The sequence below is a fragment of the Scomber scombrus genome, chromosome 8 (genome assembly GCF_963691925.1).
Source record: "Scomber scombrus chromosome 8, fScoSco1.1, whole genome shotgun sequence".
NCBI classification, from domain to species: domain Eukaryota; kingdom Metazoa; phylum Chordata; class Actinopteri; order Scombriformes; family Scombridae; genus Scomber; species Scomber scombrus.
This window is the reverse complement of record NC_084977.1, coordinates 546,306-566,221: the sequence shown is the minus strand read 5'-3', so window position 1 is coordinate 566,221 and position 19,916 is coordinate 546,306. Positions and strand designations below refer to the sequence as shown.

The 19,916-nt window shown below is 42.5% G+C and overlaps 1 protein-coding gene across 2 annotated transcripts in view; it reads right to left on the bottom strand.

Moving 5' to 3' along the window:
* Positions 1-19,916, bottom strand: part of slc5a9 (solute carrier family 5 member 9) — an 87,333-nt gene that overhangs the window by 52,862 nt on the left and 14,555 nt on the right. For both annotated transcript variants that reach the window (XM_062424006.1, XM_062424007.1), the window contains 4 exons: positions 12,153-12,224; positions 6,263-6,367; positions 5,538-5,702; positions 5,284-5,389 (listed from right to left, as the gene is read on the bottom strand). In XM_062424006.1, coding sequence (XP_062279990.1) covers positions 5,284-5,389; positions 5,538-5,702; positions 6,263-6,367; positions 12,153-12,224 — 448 coding nt within the window. The remainder of the gene's footprint in view (positions 1-5,283; positions 5,390-5,537; positions 5,703-6,262; positions 6,368-12,152; positions 12,225-19,916) is intronic.

Genomic DNA, 19,916 nt, shown 5'->3' with positions numbered 1-19,916 from the left:
TGTGCATTTTATTTCTGGTGTGAATACATTATTGTTTCCCTGACGCCTAGAATTCATAACTTTAGATATTTGACTGATTCAGAAATTTATTGATTTATTAATCTGTATGATTTATGGATTTATTCAATAAAAAGATTTATTGGACACACACAAGTCCAATCGATCTTCTTCGTCCTACAAAGTGGTGCCCTGATAAGGAGACTTTTTATTGCTTTAAGCAAATTAGGATCCATAAATTGGCTACACATTCAAATTGTGGGTGCAACCCACTTTAACTCAGTTACCTGACGTCTGAGCATAAATCACAAGCTACGGTCAGCAGCGCTGACTTGTGTGTGTGTGTGTGTGTGTGTGTGTGTGTGAGTGTGAATCTGCCTGGGTGTAAGGTCAGCAGTGAAAACTTGGAATGGAGGTTCAATGATTTGGGCATTCTTTCAGTAAGTGAGTGGAATGGATTTGATAATGAAGCATTGACACAGCGCTCTGAAAACAGGGCTGAGTAGATAGACTGATGTACTAATTATGGACATGGTAAAAGTGGGGGGGGTTTAAACTAATAATTTTGAAAAGTGACTCATATAATGGCAGTGATGCTCATGTATAACGGAGTGTGTATGAATTCTTTATGATGACTGTCTAATGTCCAGTGGCTGTTGGAAGATGAAGATGGAGCAGTGGTCAGGACAGACTCTGTTCTCTCCATCTCGTGACGGCCGAAGAAGTGATTGAGCTGCTCTACCAGTCTGCTGCTGGTGGATGGGTTGATATTATTTTTATTGATGATGTGACCTATCCTTTGCCATGCATGATGTGGGTTGAGTTGTCGAAGTGGCTCTCAATCCTTTACCTGTAGGCTGCTTTGGCATCTCTGATGCCCCTCTTCAGGTCCAACCTGGCTGCAGCTCTGCGTTGCTGGACTGGAAAGCCATGTTGCAGGCTTTTAGCAGGAGTAGGACGCTGAGGTTATTCAGCAAAGTTTCAGGAGCGGAACAATGTCCCAACTGCTCCGCCTCTTGCCTTTCTTATAAACACCTTCTAGCTCTCTCCTCCCCTCATTGGGGTCGTCAGGTGGGCACCCTCCTTTTCTGGTGTTTCGATGATAGGCCCACAACACCTTCAGAGGGCTCATCGGCAACACCTGGCGTCCCAGGTATCTTTTCAGATGTGCTTCGAGATCTTTTCTTGTTGTTGTAAGTTTGCCACTTTTCACTTTGAAAAGACCCTTTACAAACTTGAAGGGGTCTTTGAAGAAGATCGATCTTGCATGCTGTACATCAGCCGATGCTTTTACGCCTCCTTCTCAGATTCTAAGCTCTCCTCAAAGTTGACAGTCTGTTCTTCATTTCTACCCGCAGCAGGTTTATTCCCTCTTTCTCCTCCTCTGGGGCCTTCTCTCCTTGACCAATCGCTCAATCTCCTGCTGTCTCCTGGACTTTGTTGGGAATGTTGATGTTTTCTTCCTTTTCTCTGTGATTGCAAAGCGCTCAGCACCATAGTCGTAAATCAGGTCTCCCACAATTCCAGCTTCTTGATCACAGTTCCCTTCAGCTGTTCAAGAAGTGAATTTCGTTCCTGGGTCAATTAAATGGTAAATGGACTGTACTTATATAGCGCCTTTCTAGTCTTTTCGACCACTCAAAGCGCTTTACACTACAACTCATTCACCTCATTCACACACATTCATACATTGATGGCAGGCAGCTACCATGCAGGGTGCCAACCTGCACATCAGTAGGAATCTAACCATTCACTCGCATTCATACACCGTTGGCACAGCAACGGGAGCAACTAGGGGTTAAGTGTCTTGCCCAAGGACACATCGACATGTAGACTGGAGGAGCCGGGAATCGACCCGCCAATCTTCCAATTGGAGGACGACCGCTCTACCTCCTGAGCCACAGCCACCCAGTGTTGTCCATCGATGAGTCATTTTCGCCCCCGCTCTAGCAGACTCTTGGGGTATATTCTTCCTTGAACTTTTAGTAGCCAATAGATGGGTGGGACCTGTACACTAGTAGTGCCAGGTTCCTCCTACCATAGGTAGCTAGCCTATGGGAGGCCCGGTGGGGTCTTTCCCTCCTGCCAGCTGTCTTTCCAGGCTGTCACTAGGTCTTTCCCTAGTTGCCAGAAACAAGCTCAAACCACAAAAAGTAATTTGTTGTTTTGTCTCAGATTTCTCAACAGAAAAAAATTCACTTCCCACCTTTGCATTAATGAAAACTCAAATGACGAAATTTTGATTTTAAATCAAATTTAAATTCAACTCACCACGGATCACAAACTACAGAACTGTGCACATACCGGTCTCGTGGGAATTTCCACTCACACTCCCCTTATATGACTCTTTGATTCCCGGTAGATCTCAGGCCTCCTCTTTTCAGTCAGCAAGGTCTAAAAACCGTGGACACGACAAGCATTGCCACAGGAGCAGCGGCTTCAACTCTCCCCTCCGCAGCCGCCTCTCTATAGTCCGGGTTAATATCCACTACACTGAACTCATGGTGCACCCACCTCTTCATTCGGCTATCTTTACAGCCACAAATGGAGCCTGACATCAGCAATTAAACAAGTCCTGTAGGGGAAGGCAATCCCTTGAACCGCAGTGACAGCAATGCCAGACTTTCATTATTTACTCAGAAACAACAGTCACCGATGCTGTGCCTCAAATCACATACTTGTAGTACATACTAGTACAGTCTGTACTCTATGCACTTACTTGTGTAGCATGCAAATTTCAGTTTTAGTGTTGTCTAGCATTGTGCACTCACCAGAAATGGCGTTTAGCTAGTTAGCAAACTAGCATTATCGTTCATGGTACCAAATCATTACAGACTGCTAAATTGACCTACGTAACCCAGCAGTGATTTTCAGACCCACCCACTAAATCCTGAACACAGAAATTTTGAAACACAGTTTGTGAAGCCTAGCTCCACAATTAAAATCTAAATGGTTGAAATACTTTTTACACATTTTTTAGAAATACATTTATGACCTATTTAATGTGTTTAGAAGAAAATGACTGAATTCACATTACAAGAACTTTAATGAGACTCAGAAACGGCACCCCACCATCCACCACCTCTTCAGTGCCACCACACTATAAACACTATTCCATTACTATACAACTAATCTAACATCACTTTAGTCACATCTACTGTTATATGTACTGGGTTGCAAATTACTAATACAACCTCTGTAAAATCACTTTCAGGTTGTATGCCGTTACGAGCACCGGTTTGCAAGTTACTAGTACAGCTGACCTAATCTCACATCAGTATTGTCTGCCATTACAAGCATTCTAAACTGGGGAACCTGGAACCAGGATGCCAGTATCCTTTCATCCAGCTCCAGCAATCACAACAGCCATAGCAGGGGAACCTGGCACCGGGACACCAGGGCCCCCTGGCCACCCACTTCGAACAACAGCAACAGACAACTTTAGTTAGGACATCCGGCTCCAGCAGCCATGGCCAGGAGCTCCACTAATCCCTAAAGCTAATTTCTCCCGTGGACATCGGCACCAGATTGCCAGTGCCCCCTGCTGCCCACTTCCACAACAACAGCAGACACAGAACCAAACATGGCAGTTTTAAGGGTTTCCATGGCTCAACTAAATGGCCGGGCCCAGATCTAGCAGTTCTTGCTTGCAGAAAATTCTTCATGAGATCTACCCAGTCATTATTGCTTTCACGACAACTACAATGTAACCTACTTAACGTTTGACCCATGATCATTTCATACCACCAATGTTTAGCGTTTATGTTTTTTCTTAACTTCTAAATGGCAACTGGCCTGGTATCCATGCACTCCAGATAATTTCACAGCTGAGAGGTCTTTAACACCAAGAGCCAACTAAAAATCCTCACCTCTTCCTCTTACTGCTGACTTGGTGTCAGTCTGTATTCACACCGTCTGCTCCAGATATAGCATTCTTCACACTGCTCTAAATTTAAAGTCACATTCTCACTTGCAGACGGAGATGACACCGTCTCTCTCTCTCTTAACACAACAGGTCAAATCAGATGGCCGCCCACCTAGTCAGGTTCTGTTCAAGGTTTGTTCCTGTTAAAGGGGGATTTTTTTCCTTGCTACCATTACCAAGTGCTTGCTAATGGGGGAATGCTGGGTCTCTGTAAATTTAAAGTATGGTCTTGACCTGCTTTATATGAAAGTGTAATGAGATTACTTCAATTGTGATTCAGCGCTGTACAAATAAAATTCACTTGATTTGACTACCTAAAACCAATCAATCCGGTCAGTCTTTAAAATCTAGACGAGTGCCTAACCATTTCTGGTTCCACTAGCACTTTTGCCACCTACTCCACATATCATCGTTACACCAAGCAGATCTCAAACATCTTCTTCAGATTTGCTCATTCTTCAATAATTGGACGCTTTAGGGGTCAGTGCTGCTCAGGTGCTACAGCGGACTTCCTATTAGCCTCCCCACAACGCAGTCAACAAATGGAAGAACTATGGTCATCATTCTGTTTTTTTTCTTTATAAATTGTTTAAACGCATCTTATTGATGGTGTGGTCCTTGTTAGTGAATCTTTGGTCACCCGTGGTTTGTTATTGGGAAAGACATGTATGTGTTTTGTGGTAGTGACTTTGTCTACACAGATTGTTATGTAAAACAGTTATAGTATAGGTGTCCTCATCCTCAAACAACAGCAGTTGAAGCAGTCCTGAGGCTGCTCAAAAGCTCCCTTTGGCCATAGCATTTAGTTTGACCATGTTGATAAGAAGTCTATATGCTGGAGTTAAAAAAAGGAGGTGATTTTGTCCATGTTCGATGTTGCTATAAACACCAAGTGTGTGTGTTTCTCTTTTGGGGGACGGTATATTGATACAAGTTTGGGAGGGCAGTCTTCAGGTGTGCTTGGTTTAAATCATCTGCTATTACAAAAACTCTGTCTGGATGGGCCCACGGTTGCTGTAGTATTAGCATCTGGAGCCATGTATACAGCAGTGATTATGGCATGAATTTTCATGGCATATAGAGGGGGAAACATTCGATTGATAAACATTCCAAGTCCGGAGAGCAGTGGTTATTAAGAATCTTTACATTTGTACAAAATCCTCCTCCCCTTCTCTGACCAGTCTCTTATGCTACATGGCCTACTAAGATATCTTGCATGCCAAGAAATATTAGGAGTGTTATATTGATGTTAAGTCAAATGGCTTAAGTGATTATGCTGGTGTGTGTGTGTGTGTGTGTGTGTGTGTGTGTGTGTGTGTGTGTGTGTGTGTGTGTGTGTGTGTGTGTGTGTGTGTGTGTACCTGCCACAGTGTAAGCAGAAGTGACCAGCAGCAGTATGCCTGTGGACAAATAGAGATCCCAGCCAAACGACACCTGGATGAACAATGCCCCTGAAAAGATATCTGTCTGAGTAAGACACACACACACACACACACACACACACACACACACACACACACACACATTTCCACTTTGCCTTGGTTCAAAATTCACAAAAGATGTGCCAAATGAATATAGGTAAATGTTTATGTTTGCTTGTGTGTATATGTCATACAGATATTTTGGTGAAGATGTAGAGGATGAGTGACAAAACAGACATGTATATGCGTATCCTCTGGCCACCAAAGCGTTTGGCCAGGTACTCCGGCATTGTCACCACACCAGCAGCGATGTAGACAGGGATGAAGATCCAGCCCAGAGCCACCAGCACCCATGCTGCCTAGACACACAGACATTCAAGTGACAACACATTTTCAGTATTGTCTGATATCACATAATAAATTAAATGAAGATACCTGTAATATTCTCCCGGATTATTCGGTATTCAGAAAAGCACAAATGGTGGGCTTTTATGAACATTTATTTCTTACAAGTCAATAAATATAAAATAAATACAAACAAATTCTTTGTTTCTGGGAAGAAGAAAAACTTTTTTTTTAAATTAGCCACTGTGTCTGTGATTTATCTGTCTGGCACAGTTGAGCTGTGGAACTGCTCAGCTTAGATATCTGTGGTCTGGGTGACTGGGGAGACACTATATTTGCAAAAAAAGTTTATTGAAGGACGTTTACTTTCACACTTCTCCACTAGTATCCTAAAATTAAAAGTGCAGTGAAAACAAAAGCAGGTTTGTATGTTTTTTATTCAAATACAATCTGTATTTGTTGAGGCAGAAAATACAAATACTGGCCTCTCTGCACATCCCTAGTGGAAACTGGTGAGGACCAGTGCAAGAGCAAGTGGTAAAAAAGACTTCCCCTTTTTGACACCATTTCTTACATTCCATTCAAATCCCCCAACTGCAAGGCCTCCTGCTGCTCCTGTTCCTGCTAGACCAATAAACAAACCGCTGCCAACATTACTGGACATCAGAGAAGCTCCTATCTGTAAACACATACAGATGATACACAATCACACAACATAACAACAACAACAACAACAATAATTAAAGCTGCAAGCATCGATGAATGGGCCCTCGCTCCCCTGCCTCGACTTTTTTGAGCGGCTTTACATGATACATATGTGTACCTAATTTCGTTCATCTACATCAATCTGGAGCGAGGGGCTCAATTTTTTTTAATTTTCTAGGGGGAGCTATTGAGCTGTTTTGCAATGCTCATTTCTGTGAGTCATAAAGTTTCACATTTTTGTGACTTTTTGGGCAAGTTTAATGCGTTTGTTTTGGAAGAAGAAGAAGAAGAAAAAATTCCTGCAGATTTAAAAGTTTGAAGAGCGCCAGTGACCACTGTACTAAAAATTCACAGAGACTTAAGTGAGCCTTGAGTGTCCCCTTTAAAATGATACCAAACACAATATTATTTAATATTGACAAATATCCTGAACATGAGTCTAAACCAAGATATGCACACAAGATAAGTGTCTAAAATGCATCTTTTCCAAGGCGGAGTTTAACTTCAACAGCTGATAACTGTAATATAGCTGTGACTCAGGAAGGGTTATCATACCAAAATATTATCTACAGACATGGATCCCTTCAAAAATGATAAGTTACCTTTGCCACCTTGACTGGTACCGACATCTGAGGCCTGTACTACGAAGCTGGATTAACATACCCTGGATATCTCTCCGTTACCTGGGTTGACTTACCCAGACATTCACAATCCTGATAAACGGTACTACGAAGCTGGTCATCAACTCGGTAATTTAACCCAGGGTTTTCCAATCTTGATCAGTGCGCGCTCACATAAAAGGGTTAAAGGTGTTTGCAGCGTCTGACCAATCACAAACATGGAGAAACCCTGCAGAGCAGCCTACTTTACCATGGAGGAGCAGACAATTATTCTTCATTTTTCAATTTTTTAAATATATATTTTGGTCAATTAAAAAATATGAATAAAATTCAGCTTTTCTGCACTTTTGCAGCGATTACTCTCAAGATGTTCTTATTGAGACTTTTTGCCAGGTTTCCTGACACAAGTTCTGAAACTGGAGTGGTGGTAAAGTTATTTATATATTTTAATTGTTAAAAAATTGACGAAAAGATATATTTGAAAAATAAGCCTTGAGGCACGTCGGTGATGTATGTATGTATCAAACTTACTTAATGTCGCTTGAAAATGTGTACCTTTCAGATAGTTTTAACCTCTCACGATCTTTTTCTATGAATGGGCAGGCCATTTTCCAAGAGAACTGATTGGTCAGGAGGTGGAGCCTTTCGTTCAGCATAAGTTACCATGGTGATTTACCCCGGTAAGAAGTGAACCAGCGTCGTAGGACGGAAAACCCAGGGTTATCCCTGAAGTTACCTCGATAAGAGAAAATCCAGCTTCGTAGTACAGGCCTCTGGTCTGGCCCATGGACTTAATTCAACAGGGCTTTCGCACTGCTTAGCGCTAGGGCCCTAATAACAATAATAATAATAATTAGGGCCGGGACTTTAACGCGTTAATTAAGATTAATTAATTACACAATAATTAACGCGTTAAAAAAATTGACACATTTTAATCACACTTATTTTTGCACTGCGGAACGTTTCTCACTGGATGAGTTTCAGGCGGATCGATTATACTGGAGCACCAACTAGCGTAGTTCAGACAACAAAAAACCACAGTGAACATGAACAAAGTAGCTGATGAGACCTCTTTGGTTGGCCCCGTGGATGGGAAATCTGTTACAAAAAACGAACGGATGGAAGTGTCGATAAGAGCATGGTTGTGTGCAAGCTATGCAACAAGGAATTCGTATATCACCGCAGCACATCGAGCCTCAAGTATCACCTCAATGCAAAACATATAGCAGCTAGCATGGACGCTAGTGTGGTAGCTAGCTAATTTCTGAAATGTACTATATTTCTAAATATGCTATTGCTACACTTAATGGCAAAAATTGCACTGGTCTGTTGGACTTGAACAAAAATAAACAATATTTTGTTGCTTAAGCTTATGTATTCAGTCATTATTCAATGGTATACTAAAAATCCATGTGAAAAAAATTACTTCTCACTGTTCTCAGGTCAATTATTTATATGCGGTTAAAATGCGATTAATTTCGATTAATTAATTACAAAGCCTCTAATTAATTAGATTCATTTTTTTAATCGAGTCCCGGCCCTAATAATAATACTAAGTAGAAGAAGAAGATTGCTATTGTTATAGTGATATCATGATCATCATCATCATCTTTATTACTGTTATGAATGCTGTAAAGGCCAGACTGCTTAGGATGAGGATTAGGAAAGGATTATTATTATTAAAGAGAATACTAATTGTAATATTGCGCATTTGATAAGACAATGATTATGAGACTGATTCATATTATTATTATATAGATAAGCCCAGGATGTATCCTGTTACATATTGTTTCATTGTATACTGTGTAGCAGAACCATCCTATTGGCGTATTAATGTTGTAATTGCACATGTGTAAATGCGAACATCTCTCTCTCGATCAAATGACAAGACTTACCATTTCTGCTCTGTGATGGTGCAGGTATTTAATAAATATCAAGGAAAGACACACACCAGCTGTGACAAACAACATCAGTACTGATGTTTCTGCTCCATTCCGGATACATTCAGTCACACCTGAACGACATTATTGTAAGATTAAGAGTTACAAAGACATTAATCTAACACTTTTCAGGTCTTCCTAAGTCACATAAATAGCTGATTTCTCATTGACATTTAAAATGTATTGTGTTATAGATGCATAATAATAGAAGTGACAGGAAAAATAAATGAAAGTTGATTTCTGATGTTGGAGAGCTCTATGTGTGCGCATTTCTGCTGACTCAAGACATGTTAACTGTGGTGATTGTACTTTATGCACATTTCATAATGGACTGATCCATGAGGAGAAAAGCCTGAAACACCGGACAGTGCTCATCTCACTGTTAAGCACCATAATTATCCTCCCTCTGATGCTCTATGTCAAGTTCTTCTCTTTTGAAATAAAATAACAGTTCTGAAGGCCAGAAATTTGCAGGGCTTGTCTCAAAAGCGTTCAGGGCTGACGCAGTGGCAACACTCAGGACCTACAGGACAGAAACAAAGCTTTGGCACTGTGCTCATTGTTGATGTCTACATTGTTGCTGTTGACATGAACACAATTGAGACGCTGGAGGTTTTCTGTGAATGATAAACACTCAGTGTGTTTGGAGTTATTTTTACACTGAATATTGAGGGGACCATGTCAGGATCCCTGTGTTTTCCTTCTGTTCCCTCCCCTTTTGAGGGAGTGTTTTTTGTTTAGTTTTCCTGGACCCCAGTGGAGGTTGGCCTCGAGCTGGGCGGAGTCGGATTTCTCCTCAGCATCTGCACACTTGCCTTCTATCAGCAATCAAGCCACCACTCACAGTATTTAAGGACCGGTCTTTCACTCCATTCCTCGCCAGATCGTCAGTTTACCCATGTGGTATTGTGCCATGGCTCCTTCTAATTCTAGAAGTCTTTTGCTGTTTCCTTCCATTTGCTTACCTGTCTGTGTGCAGAATCCCGGTCTTCAGCCACCATCCTGCCTCACTCCTGGATCCCTGCTCTCAGTGGCCTCCACGGACCCCCCTGAACCTCAGCTCAGAACCACTACTGGACAATATTCCATTCGTCTACCTGGCTTCCTCCGCTCCGGATTCCCTCTGCCTTTGACCTCTGTGCCCAGAAATAAACCTGGTTTGTGAGAACTATCTGAGTCAGTGTTCTGCATTTTTTGGGTCTAAATTCAAGGCATTATGACAGAACGATCTGGCCAACAGTCCGACCCAGCAAGCACTGAATCCGTTCCCCAGGTTCATCAGGCTCTTTCACACCAAAGCTCCAGGATCGGTCTTCATGACCAGTACATTCGGGCACTGTTTGAACATAACCAATCACTGAGCCACCAGTTATCAGAACTCACCTCCCAAGTCTATGCTTTAGTTTCTGTTCAAGCCTCTTCTCCTTTATCTGCTTCTATTCTTCCCTCAGAGACTGCACCCCCAGGACCACAGGACTCCAGAGTTCATTTCATTTAATGACACCTCATATGAACTGTTCCTGAATAAGTTCAAGGCAGTTTTTGATCACCCAGACTACCAATACAATGCCTCTCAACATTTAATGAGTTTGTCCCAGGGTCAACGCGCAGTGGCTGATTATACCATAGAGTTCTGGACCCTGGCAGCAGAGGTGAACTGGACCGAGGAAGCCCTCATGGCTGCATTCACAAAGGGTTTGAGTGACCAATTAAAGATGAATAAGTATCTCGTGATGAACCTAATAACTTGACTTCCTTGATCGCCTTGTCTAATAACAACCGTCTACGCTCCAGGAAACGAGAAGAGAATTCAGCCCAAACTCCCAGACCACCCACACTGCCACCTCCCTTGGTGCTCCTCTCCCCTCCAGCCGTCTCTATAACCTCTCCAAACCTGAGCAGGGAGCTATGGAAACATATATTGATGATTCCTTGGCAGCAGGTATCATCCGTCCTTCATCTTCACCTCTGGGGGCAGGGTTTTTCTTTGTGGAAAAGAAAGATACCACCTTAAGACCATGTATCGATTTCCGTGGTCTTAACAACATAACTGTCAAAAATAAGTACCCACTGCCTCTGATTGATTCTGCTTTCACACCACTCCAAGGGGCAACCAGTTTCACTAAGCTTGATCTGTGCAACGCCGATCATCTAGTGAGAATCAGGGAGGGGGATGAGTGGAAGACGGCCTTCAACACACATCTGGGGCACTTTGAATATTTGGTAATGCCTTTTGGGCTCATTAATGCCCCAGCTGTCTTCCAGGCTCTCATCAATGATGTCCTCAGGGATTTTCTGAATCATTTTGTTTTTGTGTATCTTGATGATATACAAATTTTTTCCCAGTCCCCAGAGGAGCATCGGCAGCATGTCCGGGCTGTTCTCCAGAGGCTTTTTTTGCAGAGAAGTGCAATTTCCATGCCAAGAGAGTCAGTTCTCCAGCACATCTCCCCCTGCTCTCAGTGGCCTCCACGGACCCCCCTGAACCTCAGCTCAGAATCACTACTTGACAATATTCCATTCTTCTACCTGGCTTCCTCCGCTCCGGATTCCCTCTGCCTTTGACCTCTGTGCCCAGAAATAAACCTGGTTTGTGAGAACTATCTGAGTCAGTGTTTTGCATTCTTTGGGTCTAAATTCAAGGCATTATCACAGAACAAATATTATGGATATATTTGGACTAGCCCCTTCCACAACAGCTGCCTCCTGCTTTGCTTTCCGCTGGTCTGTGTCCTAGTAGGATGCCAGGTTTGTGCACATTGCACTAGAAATCACTCAGTCATGTTTAAATAATATTAAGTAACTTCTCAGTATCTAGAAGTATTGGGGAAAATGCAAATATTTAATAACAAAAAAGTCAAATCATTTTGACAAATTTGTCTCAAGTTTCAAGTCATGAATACCAAGTCAAAGTCAAACATCCATGTTTATGAAGCAAGTGTCAAGTCCTCAAATTTTGAGTCCAGCTGAGTCAAGTCATTTGACTCAAGACCCCAACCTCTGCCAACCAGTGCCACTTTTGGCCAGGGATACTACATCAACAACTGACCAATGTTTGCTGGTTCAACTACACAGTATACCACAGGACAGGAATTCAGACAGTACAGTATACTGATGAAGCAATACAGTTTATAACACATTAATATCGAACTGAGAACAAAATATCAGTATGTACACTAGTCAGAAGTTTGATACTCACAGGCCACCAGGTCATTGAGCGGCCGGCTAAGAAGTAACCTCCCACAGTGCTGCGATTGGTTCGCATGGATGACTGAAAAGACAGACATTAGGATTAAAAACAACACTGAAAATGGATGTGTTCTCATATGCAATATCACACATTTACAATAAAATTTAAGTTTACATTTCCACATTGGATCAACCAGTGGCTAGCTGTCAAGACCCACTAGGCCTTCACAAAGGGCCAAAGATAATCAGAATCTAATTTTAGATTCATTTCTTGCCATGTTATATTTCTATCTAACTGTAAAGGAAGGAATCTCTGTCTGTCTCTATGTGTGTCCTTTGCATATTTCAACAATTATTCATCTGATCGACTTCAGGTGTACTGCTGGGGACCCAGAGTCCAGTGTGAAGTTTTTTGGAGCAGTTCTTGAGTAATAAAAATCCCTCATAAACAACAGCACCACTCACACACTCCAGCAACTAGGGCTGAACGATTTTAGGAAAAGATCTAATTGCGATTTTTCTGGCAGATATTGCGATTTCGATTTGATTCACAATTTCCTTCAAATCAAGCTTCAGTGCAATATTTAAAATGTACAGTAACATTAAATGCTATTACTCTAATGCAAGGATGAAAACTGAAGTTAAAAATTGCTTCCAAATGTATTTATTCAGAAACATGCATGTACATTCTGTAAAGTCCTTGACCAACGGCAGTTATTACAAATGAAGAACTAAAAGAGCCATCTTTGACTGTCTTAACTTTAAAAAGTAGTGCAAAAAAATGAAAATAATTACAAAACTTTTTTTTTTAAAACCCAATGTGGGGACTTCCGGTTAGCGAGCAAATGGAGTAGACGTGTGGCGCGAGTGCTCCCGTGAACATTGAACTTTTTAAACCACTCAGCCCTCCAACTTTCATGCCAAACGGAATCCCCTTTTCTTTTTTACTTTTTCTCTCTTTGTTTCGCCTAAACAAGTCCTGTTACCTCTGAAATGGCTGCGAAAGGCGGCAAGTCAAGCAAAAAAGAAGATGCTAGCGCTAGCTTAACGCTAGCAGCTATCACCAAGCTGCTCGAGGAACATCGTGCAGTGTTAGCCACTGAGTTCAAAACATCATTCAGTCGGCTAGACCCGAAACTTGAACAAACGCGGCTTGCAGTGGAGGACCATGGCCAACGTGTTTCGTCTCTCGAACTCGCTACAGAAGACCTCAGTCAACGAGTCGTAGACCTCGAGGGCATTTGCTCGACTCTACGTGATGATAATACTCGGCTAAAGGCTAAAGTTACCGACCTGGAGAGCCGAAGCAGGAGGCAGAACATATGTATCCTAGGTCTACCGGAGTCCATTGAAAGCGGATCTCCTACCGAGTTCTTCTCGAAGCTGCTGTGCGAAATGTTTGGGAATAACACACTGCCCTCACCACCAGAAATCGATAGAGCCCATCGCTCTCTAGCATCCAAGCCGGCCCCCGGACAGCGACCACGGCCAGTCATCCTCCGCCTACACCGGTACCAGACGAAGGATCTTCTCATCAAAGAGGCACGGCGAAGAGGGAAACTTGATTATCACGGCCAGCCGGTTCGCGTTGTAGAGGACTACAGCCTTGAAGTTCTCAGTCAGCGAGCAGTATACAGCGGAGTAATGGCAGAACTTTATAAACTGGGTCTGAAGCCTGCTCTCCTCTACCCCGCCTGGCTCCGTCTCACACTGTCTGGTGGGGAGAGAAAGTGGATCAGCTCCATGGACGAGGCGCAGAAATACATCGAGACCCTCCGCAAGTCTCCGAGGCCGCCATAATAGGACTGTTGAACAACTCACTACCGTTTGCAGCCCTGCCATTCTGCAGGTTCAGTGCCATTTCAGCTGGCGTTGTTTGTTTACACGGGTGAGCATGTTTACCCACCCGGTTCGTACGTGAGTATCTACTCCCCGCTGCCCTTTGCTGACAACTGTTACCGATAATTTTTCAATTTTGCAAACTAATACTGTGCTGTTTGGACACCCTGTATTGACAATGTGCTTGAAACTTGATTTATTCTGATTCTGCTATCACATCCACCTTTTGAGAGCACCATATCTAATTTAACCTGACTTGGCAAGTTCTAAAAATGCCAGCATAATACATTTTTCCACTCTATCTGCAAGCTCTGTATTGATTTTGGTTAACAATTTTAATACTACATTATTTAGGCCAGGAATTTATATCTGTCTCTTTTGTTATCATATTTCAGAGCTCAAATCAGGGTGTCAAAGTTCTATTTTGAAAAGGGAATTCCTTTTTTTTAATTATTATTTATTAATATTATTATTATTTTTTTATTTATTTTTATTTTTATTTTTTACGTTTTTATTTATTTATTTTGTATTTTTCTCTTAAATATACATGTTGGTTTTGAGGTGCTAAGTCCATGTATGTTCACGATAAAGGAGCAATAGTTAGTTTAGTGCGAGTTAGGAAGATGTGTCATTGTATAATGTTGGTTCTGAAGAGCTTGCTTTTTTTTCTAGCAGCTGTCTTGGTTGGGGTGGGTGGGTTGGGGGGTTATATCATTGCCAGAAACGTTTTGACATTTCCTATGAAACTAACACTTTGCACTAGTCACATTCATCTTTTTTCAGTTTTTTGCCTAGGTCACTGTTCTTACATCCTAATTTTCCACGTCAAATGGTATGAGTAGACATTTGAATCTGGCGAGCTGGAACGTTAAGGGCCTAAATCACCCTGTTAAACGAAGAAAGGTCTTCTCACATATAAAACAACTTCAAACAGAAATAGCCTTTCTACAAGAAACCCATATTCGTAGTTCAGACAATAGCCGTCTACTTTCAGGATGGTTGGGGCAGGGATTCCACTCCTCATTTCAGGCCAAAGCCCGAGGAGTTTCGATCCTTATCAGTCAGGATGTATCATTTGAACTGCATAATGTGACCTCCGACAAATTTGGTCGATATGTGATTATCTCTGGCAAATTATTCAACACACCAGTCGTACTTGTAAACGTTTACGCCCCAAATATAGATGACGTAGTCTTCTTTGAACGAGTGTTCTCCCTACTCCCAGATCTTAATACATATTCTCTTATACTTGGTGGCGACCATAGGCGCCGACTTTTGTTTTTGCCCGTGGGTGCTCGCGGTTCCCAACTGGGGGTCGCGACCCATAAATTGCATAATAACGTTTCATATAGTCCTATTTATTTTCCCTGTGCATATCGCATCAATATTTTACAATAAAATAACCTATTTAAATTTAAATCGAAAATGGAATTACACGGCAAACGCTTGACGCGACACAACCGATGGCACTTATGACCAAAACTATTTCCCGGGATTAAAACACGGTAAAGCAGTCAAGCTGAGCTTTGTAATATGACAAATCAATCTGTAGCCAGCCTAGTACATGTGTTGTAGTGTGGTAATATCACTTTGCTAAAAGATCTAGCCTACATTTTATCAAGGGTGGTGCTTTTATCCCTGCATTGAGTTTGGATAGGCTGCTAACGGATGGGTGCGCGCGCCATCTCCATTGGCACTTTTAATCTGACTCCCCTCCTCCAAATTTTCGACACTCAAAGGTTTCAGACATCATGAAAATATTTCTATTAACTGGTTTAGAGTTAGACTAAAATAATGTCCAGGACAATGAGCGAACAGAACGCACAGAGGCGAAACGTTGTTCGCTCTGAATAAAGGAGCATAAAGTCAAACAAGTGCTTTCCATTTGAAACGTTTATTTACCTCTTATTGCAAGGCGAGTAGCCTCACTTTGGCACTGTCAACGTGAGTCCTAGGCATTGCATTTTTTTTAACTGAGTAGCTTAATTTATTTAGCTGAGTAACCATGAAGTTGTATCAGGAAATTCAACAGGTAAAACAACAGGCTGATACTGAACGCTGGTTGATTGCAATCAAACAAGTTAAACACAATCACATTACCCAAGATAACTGATTCCATTCATAAACTAGGCTAAATCAGTTGATTTAGACAGGTCTTGCTACTGGTTGTAGCCTATAACAGATTTAAACATGAGTGCGTTTGAAACGCTTCACAAAAATAGCCTATCTTTAACAGATGAGATGACAATAAAATAAAATAAATCAAGAGTGAAAATCATTAGGCTACATTACATTATCATAGCCTACATTTCATTGCATTCGTGAGACGCTTTATAACCAAAAATTAGAAGTAAGGAACTGAGAACGATGTTGCTGTAAGATTTAGAATGGTCATAACTTCTGGAATCGTGTCCCAAAGCTGATCTGCTGCATAGCACCACACTGCGGTTTGACAGGTGTTTCCAACAAGTTTTTCTGCTGAAATCTTAAAGACATTTTTGGTGTGTACCTGTACAGCAGCTGCTTCGTTGGGCAGGAGAGTGGTAGCGTGTGTGTGTGGGTGTGTCCGTGTGTGCGCGCGTGTATCAGGGCAGTGATCCGCACCCTTGGCACAGGTCCAAAACCTGTCTTGGCTTCTTATTCAGTTCTTGATGAGAAATGTGTTGCCCCTGGACGCAGTGCGTTTTATGAACTGGTTCGCAATTGTTTCCAGGTCTATGTTTCTCGACAGCGTCTTGTGACAGTTCAGTAGCGCAACATGGTTCAGCCTTGCTTGACCCATCGTGGAGCGCAGGTAGGTCTTCAAACGCCGCAGGCCAGAAAATGACCGCTCTGTAGTGCACGATGTTACTGGCACAGTCAGGGCAAGTTTCACAAGTTTTGTGACCTCCGGCAATAGCGCTCGCAAGCTCTCACCAGAGTCCCCTTTGAGAAAGTCCACAACATCCTGAAACGTTGCCAAGCATACTCCTCTCTGCTTCGCAATGTCCATGCACATGTCACGGTGCAGGGTGAGTCGGCTTGCATCCAAGTCATCCTGGTAAAACTGCATGATGGCGTTGCAGTCGCTTTTACCCGTGACAAATTCTTCAACGTCTTGCATGTGTTTGAATGCTGCTGGACTAAATCTGCAATCTAGGGCTGCTGATGCTGTGTCGATAACCTGGACATGTCGGTATAGCTCGTCAGGTGTCTGGAAGTTGCGCGCCGGCCCAACTGCGTTTTCCAACCAGCGGGGAATTTTTCTTGGTCGGGGCAAAACTGGGCTTTCCAAACCCATGTCATCTGCTGCTGCAGTGGTGTTTTCCCAAAATTCACCGAATGCTTCCCGAATGGCCTTTAGGTCGCCTCTCAGTGTGTTGATCATTTCTCGTGCGCTCTGTGTGTGTAGCTGGCGCTTTTGGAGAGCGACGTTGACCGCCTCCACGCGAGAGAAGAAAGTGAGCATGGACCTCAAAGAAAAGAAAGTGCCAAACTTCTGTAAATTCACGAGCAGGCCACTAGCTTTACCCCCTGCGTCACCTTTTTCATTTGCGCTCATATCCTCCAGAAAGTCCATTAGAGCACTGTAGTTTGTGGCAATGGATTGTAATGAGGCCGCCCTCACAGTCCAGCGAGTGGGACAGAGGGGTCTCAACTGTGGTGCCTCTGTGCCTTGAAACTCCTTGAACCACGCGAGTCGCTTGGGGGAATTTCTGATGAGTGTGGTCAATTCGCGGATGAGGGACATGAAGTTTCGACATGCTGGGATACTTTGGGCGACGTCATGTACAATTAAATTCATCAAATGTGCGGTGCAATGCACATACTGCGCCCGGGGCTCCTGCTCCAACACGCGCGCTTGCAACCCAAATTTCACTCCAGCCATATTCGACGCACCGTCATAGCATTGCCCTCTGCACTTGTTAAGAGGCAATGCGAATCTCGCTAATGCATCTTTAAGCAGCTGAAATAGCGCGTCTGCTGTTGTAGATGAAGTTGCATAAAATCCGACAAAGTATTCCTCTGGCTCCAGGTCATCGGAAACAATGCAGAAGCAGATAGACACCTGCTCTCTCACGGAAATGTCAGCTGTTTCATCCATAATTACGGAATAAAAATTGGACTTGATTTCCCCCAGCAGGGTTCTCAGCAAATCGTGTGCCATGATCTCGGTCATTTCATTTAAAATGTCATGCGAGAGCCACTTGTGCTCTGTGCGCCCTAGCCATGACCTTAACTCGGGGATGTCTCTGGCACGTAATTTCAGCAGCTGGAAGACGTTAGAGTCTTCATCAGTCTTGCCTCGGATGGCCAAACCTTGGCATGAGAGATATTGGATGGAGGATAGAATGGCCAATAATGCGGTTCTTGCTTCTGACATTTGTTTTATTTTGCCTTGGGACATTGACGCAGCCACATTCACACCTTTGTCCCTGGCAGCAGTAGCATTAACTGCAGCCCTGTGTATAGGTGACTTTTCGTGGGTACCAAATCTCTCCAGTGCTTTAGCCCATCCGGAAAACCCATCCCTCACAAAAGCTCTGAACGACTCTTGGTCATGTGCTGAGGATGGGAGAGGGGCACCCATGGTTTTTGCCTCTGTGCAAACTTTACAAAATGCCTTCTGTTTTGCTGCATCGTACAGTAGCCACGGAAATTTGCTTTTCCAACTAGCTTGAAAACTCCGACCTTTTGCTGATGTTTTAGTGCTGACTGTGGGCGCACTGCTGTCGTTCTCCTCTAATCTGGACGAAGATGGACTTGAAGAAGTAGATGGTTGATCGGCAGGTGGTTTTATTATTCAAAGAAATCTTTCCATTTCGCAGGCTAAATTGCTGAAGAGTAGGCTACTGCTAAGTTCAGTCAAAAATATTCAAATTCTTTTGACTGACAGAATAATAACCAATCAGTGTCTGGCCTCTCTCGCTTCAGCATCATCGTCCAATCACGGCCCACTGTTTGGGAGCCCCATGTCACTCAAGCATAATTTCTCTCCCTGCCGATCGTTGATCGTTACAAACTATGTTCTTCGTCTTTGATGCTGCTTCACCATTCCTTCTATCGGGTTCTTGTCTGTTCATATGCAATGTTGCCAAACCTCATGCACAAAACAATTTTAATAAAAAGTCAATAGAAAAAACATGTGTATTGGCAATTTGGCATCTAGATTTTGTTGTCCAGAACAGTTGTAAGCGCTTGTTGTCATAGAAACGAAGGCAGCAGGAAGAAGTCTCAGATTTTCTCGGCTGTCTCATCCCATCATGCACTACAGCTTAGCATTATTATTTTTTTTAGTCAATGTTTTTTATTGTAATTTCAGACAAATACACAAATACAGTTAACACTTAGGACAAAAAACTCCACAAACAAACAAACAACAATAATAATAATAATAATAAAAATAAAAATAAAATCATACATTACACAGAAAAAGTCCACATAGTAGTAGTCATCTTGTACAACCGCTATTCAGAGCCAAGGTGCATTGTAAGTTGTTCCACATGTGAGATAAAAGGTTGCCATACAACATCAAACTTCCTCATTGATCCATTCAGTGTGTATCTGATTTTTTCTACTTTAAGAAAAAACATGACATCACAGATCCATCTGCCAAAAGAAGGGGGCTTGTCATTCTTCCAATTTAAAAGAATGAGTCGCCGAGCTAAAAGGGAGGAATAGGCTATACAGTTTAGTTGTGACTTTTGCAACAGTAAGTCCTCTGATGGAATGCCAAAAAGTCCAATGAAAGGACAGGGGTCAACAGTTGAACCTGAAATTGCAGAGTATACTTCAAATATTGAGGACCAAAAAGCTGTTAAACTAGAACATGACCAAAATGTATGGTACAAAGTGGCAGGTGCCTGCTTACATCTGTTACAATTAGGGTCAACCCCTGGAAATATTTTAGATAGTTTAACCTTGGACATATGAAGCCTATGTACAATCTTAAACT